At 49.6% G+C, this 11,759-nt stretch overlaps 6 protein-coding genes across 6 annotated transcripts; 4 read left to right on the top strand and 2 right to left on the bottom strand.

Moving 5' to 3' along the window:
* Positions 1-37: 37 nt before the first annotated feature.
* BT62DRAFT_887140 (uncharacterized protein) lies at positions 38-1,535 on the top strand (the record flags this gene model as incomplete). Its single annotated transcript, XM_043182903.1, has 3 exons — positions 38-487; positions 544-1,072; positions 1,228-1,535. Coding segments are annotated over 3 exons (1,287 nt in total), but the record flags the coding sequence as incomplete, so codon positions are not given.
* Positions 1,536-1,988: 453 nt separating this feature from the next.
* On the bottom strand, positions 1,989-4,524 carry BT62DRAFT_669987 (uncharacterized protein). Its single transcript, XM_043181819.1, has 4 exons — positions 4,347-4,524; positions 3,212-4,292; positions 2,131-3,166; positions 1,989-2,078 (listed from the first exon to the last, which is right to left on the bottom strand). Exons 1-3 carry the CDS (start codon positions 4,489-4,491, stop codon positions 2,155-2,157), a joined length of 2,238 nt encoding a protein of 745 aa, XP_043042705.1. The 5' UTR covers positions 4,492-4,524; the 3' UTR covers positions 1,989-2,078; positions 2,131-2,154.
* Position 4,525: 1 nt separating this feature from the next.
* On the top strand, positions 4,526-6,296 carry BT62DRAFT_669937 (amidase signature enzyme). Its single transcript, XM_043181818.1, has 5 exons — positions 4,526-4,867; positions 4,924-5,025; positions 5,080-5,239; positions 5,300-5,933; positions 5,990-6,296. Exons 1-5 carry the CDS (start codon positions 4,633-4,635, stop codon positions 6,152-6,154), a joined length of 1,296 nt encoding a protein of 431 aa, XP_043042704.1. The 5' UTR covers positions 4,526-4,632; the 3' UTR covers positions 6,155-6,296.
* A 153-nt stretch (positions 6,297-6,449) lies between these two features.
* Positions 6,450-7,333, top strand: BT62DRAFT_945254 (histone H3). The gene is made up of 4 exons (XM_043187937.1): positions 6,450-6,616; positions 6,667-6,719; positions 6,781-6,930; positions 6,984-7,333. The coding sequence occupies exons 1-4, from the start codon at positions 6,577-6,579 to the stop codon at positions 7,152-7,154; spliced, it is 414 nt and encodes a 137-aa protein (XP_043042703.1). The 5' UTR covers positions 6,450-6,576; the 3' UTR covers positions 7,155-7,333.
* On the bottom strand, positions 7,254-9,192 carry BT62DRAFT_985557 (glycoside hydrolase/deacetylase). The gene is made up of 13 exons (XM_043189949.1): positions 8,857-9,192; positions 8,792-8,803; positions 8,637-8,737; positions 8,421-8,582; positions 8,294-8,358; positions 8,183-8,237; positions 8,097-8,132; positions 7,939-8,044; positions 7,785-7,879; positions 7,694-7,734; positions 7,577-7,636; positions 7,469-7,520; positions 7,254-7,412 (listed from the first exon to the last, which is right to left on the bottom strand). The coding sequence occupies exons 1-13, from the start codon at positions 8,909-8,911 to the stop codon at positions 7,344-7,346; spliced, it is 909 nt and encodes a 302-aa protein (XP_043042702.1). The 5' UTR covers positions 8,912-9,192; the 3' UTR covers positions 7,254-7,343.
* A 98-nt stretch (positions 9,193-9,290) lies between these two features.
* BT62DRAFT_992279 (rhamnogalacturonase A) lies at positions 9,291-11,558 on the top strand. The gene is made up of 9 exons (XM_043190329.1): positions 9,291-9,701; positions 9,755-9,812; positions 9,861-9,946; positions 9,997-10,160; positions 10,230-10,357; positions 10,413-10,577; positions 10,630-10,890; positions 10,942-11,144; positions 11,194-11,558. The coding sequence occupies exons 1-9, from the start codon at positions 9,508-9,510 to the stop codon at positions 11,507-11,509; spliced, it is 1,575 nt and encodes a 524-aa protein (XP_043042701.1). The 5' UTR covers positions 9,291-9,507; the 3' UTR covers positions 11,510-11,558.
* The last annotated feature ends 201 nt before the right edge of the window (positions 11,559-11,759 follow it).

Genomic DNA, 11,759 nt, shown 5'->3' with positions numbered 1-11,759 from the left:
ATGCAAAAAGCCAAAAGCTAGCCATCGTCCCTGCCAGTCTTGCCATGCTATGTTCACCTGCATCGTCTGCAACTCAATCCTCACTCTTCCCATCACCTTGCGATGCGGCCACTCTATATGTGCTGCACATGCCCCGCCCGCCTGCCCCGACCCCGCCTGCACTCCCGACACCGAGCTCATCGTTCACCACGATGTCACTCTCACAAAGCTTATCACCATCTTTCACGACGACGATGATAGTCGTCACGTACCACCACACTCTCTGCCCGACAAACACAACCACGACGACGACGAGAACGATTTGCTGACACACCTCAAAACAGAGAGCGCGCGCCAGAAGGTGACCAGGCCATCTAGTCCTCTCCTGCGCCCATCGCACGAGTTTCCCTCAGGCATGACTTTACGCCAAAAACGACTGCTCACAGAACTCACTTGCGAGATATGCTATATGCTACTCTACGATCCAGTCACAACTCCCTGTCAACATGTGCGTTCACTTGCTCTAAATGTTTTCCGTCATTTATCTTTTTTTTTTCCAAAAAGACATTCTGTGCCAAATGTCTCCACCGCTCACTTGATCACTCCTCTGTCTGTCCACTTTGTCGCGCTGCGCTGCCGCCGTTCTCCTTCTTCCAGTTTCATCCACCAAATTACATTATCCTACGTGTTATTACTACTTTTTTTGACGCTGAATACAACGCTCGAGCTGCCGCTATACTCCAAGCGGAACGTGACGCCCGCCTCGACACCCCCATCTTTGTATGCCAGCTTTGCTTCCCAGGCATGCCTACTTTCCTCCACTTCTTTGAGCCTCGCTATCGCCTCATGCTCCGCCGCTGTCTAGAGTCACCTCACCGTAGTTTCGGTATGGTAATGTCCCCACGGCCTGGCGCGCAGATTGACTATGGTACCATGCTTGAAATAAAGAACATACAGATGCTCCCGGACGGACGGAGCATGGTCGAAACTTGGGGTTCGTGGCGCTTCAGGATCATAGAAAGGGGGTCTCTTGACGGATATATGGTCGCTAGAATAGAGAGGTACAATTTCACCCCAACATCTATCTCCATATGTTGACAAAATTTTCCAGGATTGAAGACTACACGGATGAGATCGACGTCAACTTGGACTCGACCCCGGTGCCGTCACAGCCGGAAATGTCATCTCTAAATACCATGCAACACGACTCTGAACCGATCCCTCTTTCTCTTTCTGAATCTCCGACAGCCTCTTCACCAACCTCTCTCCTCATCTCGCACTGTCTGTCATTTCTGACCCATCTACACAATCATTCGACTCCTTGGGTCGTGCAACGTCTGTCAACTTCTTATGGGCCACCGCCCTCTCTTTCTACCGCTCTAGCCCGTCCGGGGCCATTTACCTTCTACGTCGCCATCGTGCTCCCGATTGATGAAAGCGAAAAAGCAAAGCTGCTTCCGATCAGGAGCGTGCGCATGCGGCTGAGACTCTGTGTATGGTGGATCGAAGGCCTCAGGAGAGAGTGGTGGTTTGACCGGGGATGTGTAATACTGTAGTGCTATCTATCTGATCATTACCCTTCATTCTTTGGCTTCAGCTACACTTTTTCATTGTCATACATCTAGGACCGCATATTTATCACATCGCATCGCATTTGCATTGTTAGGCTATTGTACATTATTTCATTTCGCACAGAACGTCACACATCGCATCAATGGTGATAATTATAGGTCCCAGGACGGAGAGTTCGTGTCGTCGTTTTCTGGCTTCTTAGTTAGATACGGAGCCTGATGAAATATATCAAGTTGACTTGGCCGGATCTTCTGTGGCGCAAGAGCGTATTCCCCGCAACAAGGTCGGAATACGGCAAAGAACCTGGCGCCTCCTCGGAGCATGTACGTGAATAGCTTAGCCTCGCCTGGACAGATCTCACGGCGTCCGGAGGTTTTTCAGTCAAGCGGGAATACGTACATGACAGATTTCCCAGATATACCTAGCCAGGGCGATCATGAAGCCATATGATATCTAGTATCGTGGTCATCAGCCAGTATGTCACGGTGTCAGTCCAGTGGCGAGAGATGTTTCTCCGACGCTTCCTCCTGGGTAACAAATGAGGGATAAAGCGTTATGATCCCGAATGATAGTACGTACATGATACCGAAAATAAAAATATCTTCAAGTCTGCACCGCTGCAGTTTGTTGCCTACCCCATCGCGTGAACCATTTCAATAGCCAGACGGGCCTCATCCTCTGACTGACCTCCGAGTCGGCACCTTCCGTCTGCTCTCCCTTCTCGCTTTCGCTGCTCTCACTAGCGTCGCCCCAAACGCCCCGTTCTTCCTCTGCTTCACTCTCCGTCCTTCCATACCGGTCAACGACCCGCTCAACACCGTCGACTCTCCACTGTCGATGCTTACCACCTTTTTCCTTGTTCGCCAGCCCAAGTCCGAACACTTTTTCCCTCACCTCTACCACTTTGCGTCTCCCACCCACTCCAGCATGCCAGGCATCTCGCAAGCTCATTTGTTCAGCCTCGTACCACAGCGTGTTCACGGTCTGCATCATCTTGCCGCTCCGTGAACCCTCGGCGTCGATCTCTCCCAGGATGCTCTCGCTAACACCTCCGCCATACCGACTGTAGGCTTCCCTCAGCCGCTTATTCGTCCCAGTGAGCCGACTGTTTAGTATACTCACTACCTCCACAACGTTCTTGAGATGCGTTGCTCGTCGACACATCACCAACACCTGTCCACAAAGCTCAACGTCAATACGCATGTGCTCGATCCGAAGCACAGGCGTTTCCTTGATAAGTTTGTCCGTGATCACATCGATACTGCGTCGCTGGGTCAATCTGGGAAGGGGTCGAGAGCCAACCTCCGAGGTCGAGTTCGCGGTTGGAGGCCGTTCTTTCTTCTTGCTGCTCAACGGATCCGACCAGCTTGTCACGCGGCCCTGTTTAATCCGGTCTCCCCAGGGTCGTTTCCTGACGCCAAGATTAGCCATTCCCTCGAATTTCGAGCTCGGAACTAGATCAACCGTGGATTCTTCGATACTCGGGGGCTCAACCATGAGCATTGGAGGAAGGTTCGGAGGGACAACAGGGCTTGCTTGACCACTGCTTAGTAGGTCTTCATCCTCCGGAGGCGGTCGCAAGTCAACGGATGAAGTTTGGGCTTTCTTCCGACGTCTATAGGCTATTAGAAGACATGTATATGATAGAAAAATCACTCACCCTGCCCAGCTCTCTAATTTTCCTTTCACTCTTTTTCGGCCCCAGGCTAGGCTGGCAAATAAATCACCTTCGTCGTCAGTGCTCCGAGGATCGCTCCGATCGCTGCCTGCCGTGTCAAGGTCGCTCCAAACAGACTTTTTCTCGCCATCGGCACCTTCTCTAAGCCTTATGACCGAGGCAATCCTTCCGCTCCATAGTCCGCGTACGACGCTCCCGACGCCCTTGCTGCCTTTCTCCCGTCCAATGCCTCTAACGATGCCTCCCAAGCTCTCTTCACCCTTTTCGGTGCCCAAAACAGCTGCTACGAACCTTCGCACGTCCACGATGGGCTCTAAGATTGACTCTGGGCCACAGGCGGGCGAGACAGTTTCTCCGCTGTGCTCGTACGCAGAGTGAATCGTGTCAAGGACGATCTGTGTGATGTACGCGGGTGTTTGCCCAGCGAGCAATGGAGTCGCAGTTGGCGTCTTTGAAATTCGAGGTTGTACATGGACGTTAGCAAGGCTCATGCTGAATAACTGGGGATGTAGAAACGGGTCTTTTGGTACGACGTGACTGTAACCTATGGCAGCAAGTTTGTTGCGAACAACAAACACAAGGGAAAGGAGAGCAACAACGACAGATGGATCCGTCAGTCTCTCTTTCGAGAGTCCTGGAACGTATACCCTTGCCAGCCACTGCCCAAGTCCTTCGACTGTCAAATCACACAGTAGACCATCGCTCTCGACTTGAAAGCCAAACATACCAAGGGCCCCTTGTATTAGCCTAACCATCTCCAATACGGTTTCATTGAACCCTCGACCTTTTACGGTCGTAGGAAAGCCGTACATTCCTACAAACCGGTCTCTTGTTCCACTACTTGGGCTTTCAAGGGTAAGTGCAGTACGGCCAGCACAGCCCATCCGAAGCAAGTCGACATTCACATAAAGCTGCTCTCTCACAGCCAACCAATCTCCTCCCGGAATCAGGACAATAGTATAGTCTGAGCGGAAATGCGCCAGACTTGTGACCATGAGCGTTCCCTCATCGAGATTCTTTGGTCGAGCATCGAGCCTAAGGAAATGCACAGCGTCCTTCATGTCTGCTTCTGTGTTTGGTTTGAGCGCGTCGAAGCGAACGGTATGTGCTGCATCACCGGTGTATACCACCAGCAAAGGGAACGGCCTATTTCTGTTGACGACCCATTTTTCGACTGCATAGAGTTGGTATCCGGAGAGCGTAATCGTATGTGAGAATGAGAAATTGGACAGAGGAGGGTGGCCAGAAGGAATGAGGAGCATGTAAGTGGTCAAGGCTGATCAAGTTAAACAGGGTTAAACACGCCAAGGATCGGCAGGTACGATCCGGGCCGACTGCCTGCCGGGGGACGTGAATTTGCATTCGTATTCGGACTTTGTTCCGATTTCTTATGGTCCGCATCCATGGCGTGTCGTCTAACAGCAGTAGAGTTCATTTCCTCTGGTTTGACAGTCGAGCAATATGCCATTTCTCTGTTGGATCGTATCAAGGCTCGCGATGACGCTGTCCAAGCTTGGGCTTACCTCGATCCAGAATATATTCTGGCCCAGGCTCGCGAGCTAGATAAGGTCCCGAGCGACAAGTGGGGACCGTTACATGGCGTTCCAATTGGGGTCAAGGATATCATGTATACAAAAGGTCAGCTTGGACAGTCCTTCTCGATAACAGAGTTAATTATCTGTGCGATTCCCAAGGCATGCCGACCCAACACAACTCACTAATATACGAGAACGACGCTCCAGTTGTAGATGCGGGGCCTGTCGCAATCCTGAGGAATGCCGGGGCACTGATATTTGGTATGACTCAATAATAATTAGACCGTACTTGGTCTAACTGAATTCCCCACAAAGGCAAGACCACAACGTCCGAATTTGCATCAGTATTCACAGGTCCCAAGACGCGTAACCCTCACGATCCGAATCGTACGCCGGGTGGCTCGTCTTCCGGCTCTGGGGCAGCAGTGGGTGACTTCCAAGTACCTATAGCATTAGGTACTCAAACAATCGGAAGGTTTGTTACATCACTTGCAAAGCTGGAAATATGTCTGGACTGAAGTCATGAATATCGCAGTATCATCCGGCCAGGGTCCTACAATGGTGTTTTTGCATTTAAACCCACCTGGGCGTCCATCTCTCGTGAAGGATCGAAGATCTTCTCACTCATCTTTGATACAGTGGGTTTCTTCACACGAAGCATCGCAGACCTTCAGCTCCTCGCCGACGTTTTCAAGTTATCTGATGACGAGGAACCGGGGGCTTTTGAGCTCAAAGGTGCTAAATTCGCTGTGTGTAAAACGCATGTATGGCCTCAAGCTGGTCAGGGAACTGTAGACGCGCTAGAGCTAGCGGTGAAACTTCTTCGGGAACATGGCGCTGAGATTGAGGAGCTCGAACTTCCGGAGGAATTCTCTAGGATAACCCAATGGCAGCGCAATGTCTTGGACGGCGATGGAAGTGTGAGTTTCCTCCCGGAGTACAATCTAGCGAAGGATAAATTGGACCCGCTTCTTCTTGGTTTTGTTGAAAACACCATGAAGCTTTCAAGGAGGGACTATTTAGCTAGTTTCGATGCTATTGCGTCGCTGAGACCAAGGATCGACGCGATTGCGAGAAGATATGCTGCTATTCTTACTCCCAGTGTTCACGACGAGGCTCCAGAGGGCATCTCAACTACGGGAAGTGCTGCTTTTTGTGGGATGTGGACGGCAAGTACTTGAGATTAATTGGACTATCTTTATCATGATTTACGTCCGGACCACAGGCACTGCATGTTCCCGTTGTCAATATCCCAGGATTTACAGGCAGCCATGGTATGCCTATCGGGGTATCTTTGGTTGCCTCAAGGCACCGCGATCGACACCTGTTGAATATAAGCCAGGTGGTGGGAGAGGCTTTTGCGGCCGGTGGGTGGAATCCAGTATTGTAAAGAAAGATAGCACTTATGGAGAAGAGTCTCCGTCGTTTCCGTCTGAAATGATTAACTGTGCGTAATACTTACGCCGACTAGTGGCTTCTAGTTCGCATGCTTACGTGGTGCGCAAATGTCTCGCATAAGTTTGCTCAGTAGATGTGCGCGTCTTTTAAGTCAAGTGAGACAATAACGCTGTTCGTAATGTCGGAGTAAGAAGACAATCATTGTTTCGCTGTGACTATTTGACTTGCTAATTTTTGACAAAATATTTGGTTGAATGTTCGATTGTTGAACCTTCAATTGTTGACATTGAATGGCCGTGACGAACACGTGATTAGACGCATCCGTGTTGTATAAAACGCGTGGATCATTCGCCACCAAACTTATCTCTTCAACCACCATCTTTTTCATCACCCACCGCCTCCACCCTGATCGCAATGGCTCGCACGAAGCAAACTGCCCGCAAGTCTACTGGAGGTTTGTTTTCTCCGTTTTCATCGTCCTGCAGCGTCTTCACCGTTGTTTAGGAAAGGCACCTCGCAAGCAACTAGCTGCGAAATCTGCAGCACGCAAGACCTCTGTGAGTGTTGCTCCCCATTTACATCGATCCATTGGCATCTCAACGGTCGCCGACCTTGCAGGCCATTACTGGAGGCGTTAAGAAGCCCCATCGTTTCCGCCCTGGAACTGTTGCTCTTCGTGAAATCAGGAGATACCAAAAGTCCACAGAACTACTCATCCGCAAGTTGCCCTTCCAGCGATTGGTACGTGAAATTGCTCAGGATTTCAAGGTGTGTCTAGTTATCTGTGTTGTCTATGATCCCACTTACATTTGGTCATTTAGACTGACCTTCGCTTCCAATCCTCCGCAGTCATGGCACTTCAGGAGGCTGCTGAGGCATACCTTGTGTCCTTGTTTGAGGATACCAATCTGGCCGCAATTCATGCCAAGCGTGTCACCATTCAACCTAAAGATCTTGCTCTCGCCCGCAGGCTGAGGGGGGAGAGGTCATAACTTGAAACCACATACTCAGCTTCTACCCTGCACGTATTTAAATCTTTATTTTACTTGTATCGGATCACGAGCTCTACCTTTTGGATGTATTTGACGGTGATAACACATGCGATTCTGAAAACTACTTTGCTGTTACATATATAATGCCTTCTGAGTACGTTTGCGTCTGCAAGGACGCGACGCAGGCAATTACTGGCTCGGTCCGCCAATAGCACCATCAGGAACTGGGTTCTGTCGACGAAACTCGTCGTTGATTTGCTAGATGGAACATGTATGCATGAGCATAAAGTAAACAGGCTCCAGGTAAGGCTAGCCTTCATGGTAACCCACTCAACACCTCCGTGTGTATTGATCCATTCGATAAGTCTAGCAAGTTAATGAGGGATCGGCGACATAACTTTCGAGTCATTAAGTTTCCTCACTCTTCCAAGATTAACAGAATATGAGGACGTCCAGAAACATCAGGATGTATTGTGAGAGGGCTTCGAGAAAACGCACATAACAGATACAGACAAATGGCGGTCAGTGGTCGGACTTACAAGATGAACCAATCGTACTCGCGATAGAAGTACTCGAAATGCTGACAACATTATTCAGCAGATGCTCTACACCACAGCGCTTGGTACACACCTTTTTCCATAGCTTCAATGTGACGTCGGAATCGACAAAGCCGTGAGAGTTATGCGAGTTCTTAATGAACATATGAGGGGGCAAATCATCGAGGTCTGAGATAGAAAGGAATGAGGAAGTCGTGAACACACGGCACGAAGTCGGTAAAACTCACACCAATTAGCCGGGATTTGCACCAACGTAGTGGGAGTGCCTCTCTGAAGAGGCTTCATCCATTCATTGGCGGACTCCGCAGAGTAGTTAATGTTTGTCCAAGTGTCCTTGAAACCCGATAAAGTTGAGTGGGAAGTTGCAGGGGTGAGAACGGTTTACCTCATCTCTGGTCCAAAACGGCAAGCAATCGTGAGCCTGTAAGAGACTCTCGTAAGAAAGGGCGACATGGCGTAAGGTACACTCGCCTGGGAGGAATGGTCATACTGAATTCCTTTTTCGAGGAGAAGCTTTACGCCTTCCCTGAGAAAACGGACAATAACGTTGGCACGAATATGCCAGAAAACGGACATGCGTACTTGGACGTCTCCCACCAAGGAGCAACCGAGCCTACTGGGGGTTTCCCGCAGAAATCAGTCAGCAGCTGTCATAATACGGCGTTAATTTGCGGTACCATAGCCCGCGAACAAAATTGCCTAGGCGAACCTTATGCGTATGATCCAAAACTTCTTGTTGCTGCTTAGCAGTCATTGAGCAGGGATTTTCGTGAGAGTAGCCATGAAGACCGATTTCATGACCAGCATCCCGGACGGCAGCCATCTCCTTGGGAAAGGTTTCGAGAGAATGGCCCGGGATAAACCACGTCGTCTACTCGCTGGTACTTAATCAAAAACGGAAATGACAGTGCATAAACTAATTTACCTTCAGATTGTACTTTTTAAACAGCTTTAGCAGCCGCAGTACACCAACCTCGCCTGCAAAAATTCCCCGTGAAATGTCGTTCGGGGAATCTTCGCCGCCATCTAGGGAGTAAAAATTTACGCTCTCTTCTTCAAGACATGGTGGTTGGTACGCACATGATCCAAGCCCTAATAGAGACCGGAGAGTCAGCTCGGAAGACGACGCGCTTATTAGTACTCACATCCTGAGACAGCATCGACATCGACACCGAAAGAACAGAGAACCCTTTTGACCATAATGTTACTGAGGGAAGGGAAAGGAGTGCCAGGGTATCCAGGAATTGATAGGCGAATGGCCCTGGGTTTTTATCGTCGTGGAGGCAAGATAGCCTGAGAGACAGGCTATGTATAACTGCTAGGCATGGGATCTCGGAATCAAACTATCTGCGCTTCTCCTTCTGGAGGTGTTACACCCATGAGGTGGATTAGTTCCGCCTTGCGAGTAATCCAGGCGGCGGCCATCACTGGACCAGTTTCCACCAAGAGTGTCGCTATTTTCCCCGCCAGGTCCATGGAACATGGAAACAGCGGTAATTCTAGTAGCGCATGACGGGCAATCTATAAGGATCGTGTGTCTATACGTTTCTTTGACGTACTAGCAAAGTCAGATGGACCACAAAGAACCAAGTTCACTCAATCAGTGCGATACGGTCCAGAAATATCCAAATTTCCAGCGGCTCTGGTAACTATTCTGGTTGCTATGTTGCCTACTCTCAAATCTCCGGTACCTAGCATAGAATTCTGAGGGCCTGTTGACTGTACCTCAAATATCTTCGTTCCCCCCAAGCTGCACACTACGCTCATTTGTCTAAAGACGCTCATTCTGTCTCATCATGATACAAGTTTCTGGATTGGCCTTTCTTTTCTTGCTGCCCGTGTTGATCGCGGCTCAGCTATCCGGTAGCGTCGGTCCATTGACGTCCTACTCTGCCAAGGCCGCTGTCAAGACATGCGACGTTACTGATTATGGTGCTGTTGCCGACTTATCAACCGACCTTGGTACGGCTCTGGCATCAGCTTTTGCAGCGTGCGCGCCTACTTGTAGTTCCGTCTCTCACAAACTAAAATCTATCATTGTAGTTGCCAAAGTGGTGGCCTGGTGGTCATTCCCCAGGGAGACTATGCATTGTCAACATGGGTCAGTGATACATTTAATGTGGCCACACCTTCTAACCGACATTTATAGGTGACTTTAAGTGGCGGATCTGCTTGGGCACTCCAGCTTGATGGCACCATATATCGTACTGGGACAGATGCAGGAAATATGATATTGTCCGCCACTTCGTTCTTATTTTGCTCTCCTGGCTCTCATGTTCTCACAGCATTGAGCACACGAGCGACTTCGAACTCTTCAGCAGCACGTCGTCTGGTGCCGTGCAAGGGTATGGATACGAGTACCACGTTAATGGAAGCTTAAGCGGGCCGCGCATCCTGCGGCTGTATGATGTCAGCGACTTCAGTGTACACGACATTGCCTTGGTCGATGGTGAGCTTGAAGTTGTTGGAATCTAGTCTGTACCAGTCTTTATTAACACTGTGCGTCACCTTGCATTAGCTCCTTCATTCCATTTCAGCATGGATACATGTAGTAATGGCGAGGTCTACAACATGGCCATTAGAGGTGGAAACTCAGGTGGATTAGACGGTATCGACGTGTGGAGTACAAATATGTGGATTCATGATGCAGGTTCTTCTCAGCAGCAGTCGCATAACCACGCTAATTTCGTGCAACTTCCAGGTCATGGTTACCAACAAGGATGAGTGCGTCACCGTCAAGTCACCAGCGAAAAACATCTTGGTCGAGAGCACCCATTGTAACTGGTCCGGCGGATGTGCCATTGGAAGCCTGGGAAGTGACACAGACATTGCAGATGTCATTTACCGCAACATATACACAATCGAGGCTTGAGAACTTCCTATTTGTGTTTGATCAGAACCTCATATTTTTCGTGTAGTCAAACCAGATGATGATGATTAAGAGCAACGGTGGCTCTGGATCCGTCTCAAATGTTGTGTTCGAAAACTTTATCGGACATTCCAACGCCTACTCCCTTGACGTGGACCAGTATTGGTCATCAATAAGCACCGTCGCTGGGGACGGTGTATCGCTATCTAACATGACGTTCTCTAACTGGTCTGGCACGTGTGCATCTGGAACTCAAAGAGGACCCATCAAATTTGCCTGTGCCGATGGTGCACCATGCACTGATATGACCGTTCGTTGCGTTATTTCACTCGTTTATTCTCCCTTAGACACTTTTTGACAGGTGACCGATTTCAACATGTGGACTGACTCCGGCAGCTCCATATACTATACCTGTAGGTCAGCGTTTGGGGATGGCGCATGCCTTAAGGATGGCTCGGCTTCGTCGTATGCGGTGGTTACTGAGACTATTACCAGCGCGCCGTCTTCCTATAGCGCACCGACACTCCCTGATGATCTGACAACCAACTTTGGTACTACCGCAAGGTTTGTCTTCTTGTTGGTGAGTAGTACAGTTTACTGAAGACACATCTAGTATTCCCATTCCGACGATTCCAACGAGCTTCTATCCCGGAGTTACACCTATCAGCGCTCTCTTAGGGAACGACGCCAGCAGCAAGAGGAGCATCCCAGACGTCGTATCTGCAACTGCCTCCGCCTCCGCCACGTATTCACTTATTACCTTTAGCACCAGCTCCACTTTGTCGTCCCTAAGCACATCCACACCGATTGGTGAAAGCTTTGGCCGGCCTCGACAGGAACAAGGTGGGCGGGAGTCCTCGGGCGCAGATAATCATGAACGCCGTTTGTCCAAGAAACGACATGCAGGTCTAGATTCAGTACTACTTTGAGAAATCTGCCTATGTTATGCACTATGTCTGTTCAATGCATCCAATCTACTCAATTGTTAAGGAGTAGCCGGTTGAATACCAGTTACTTCACTCTTATCGGCGCGTACAAAATGCGCTGGTAGAGCTCTCTGGAAATTTGAACCTGGCTGTATCTTCTTGATGTGCAGCTTGCTTTATCCCGGATTTTTGGTTCGCCAATAAGATGGTTTCCGGTTCGTTATTCTTACTCCAAGTCTGTCATTTCGTTCTT

This window comes from Guyanagaster necrorhizus (assembly GCF_019112545.1).
Source record: "Guyanagaster necrorhizus MCA 3950 unplaced genomic scaffold BT62scaffold_6, whole genome shotgun sequence".
Taxonomy (NCBI): Eukaryota; Fungi; Basidiomycota; class Agaricomycetes; order Agaricales; family Physalacriaceae; genus Guyanagaster; species Guyanagaster necrorhizus.
The sequence above is the reverse complement of the archived record's forward strand: the minus strand, read 5'-3'. Positions and strand labels throughout refer to the sequence as shown.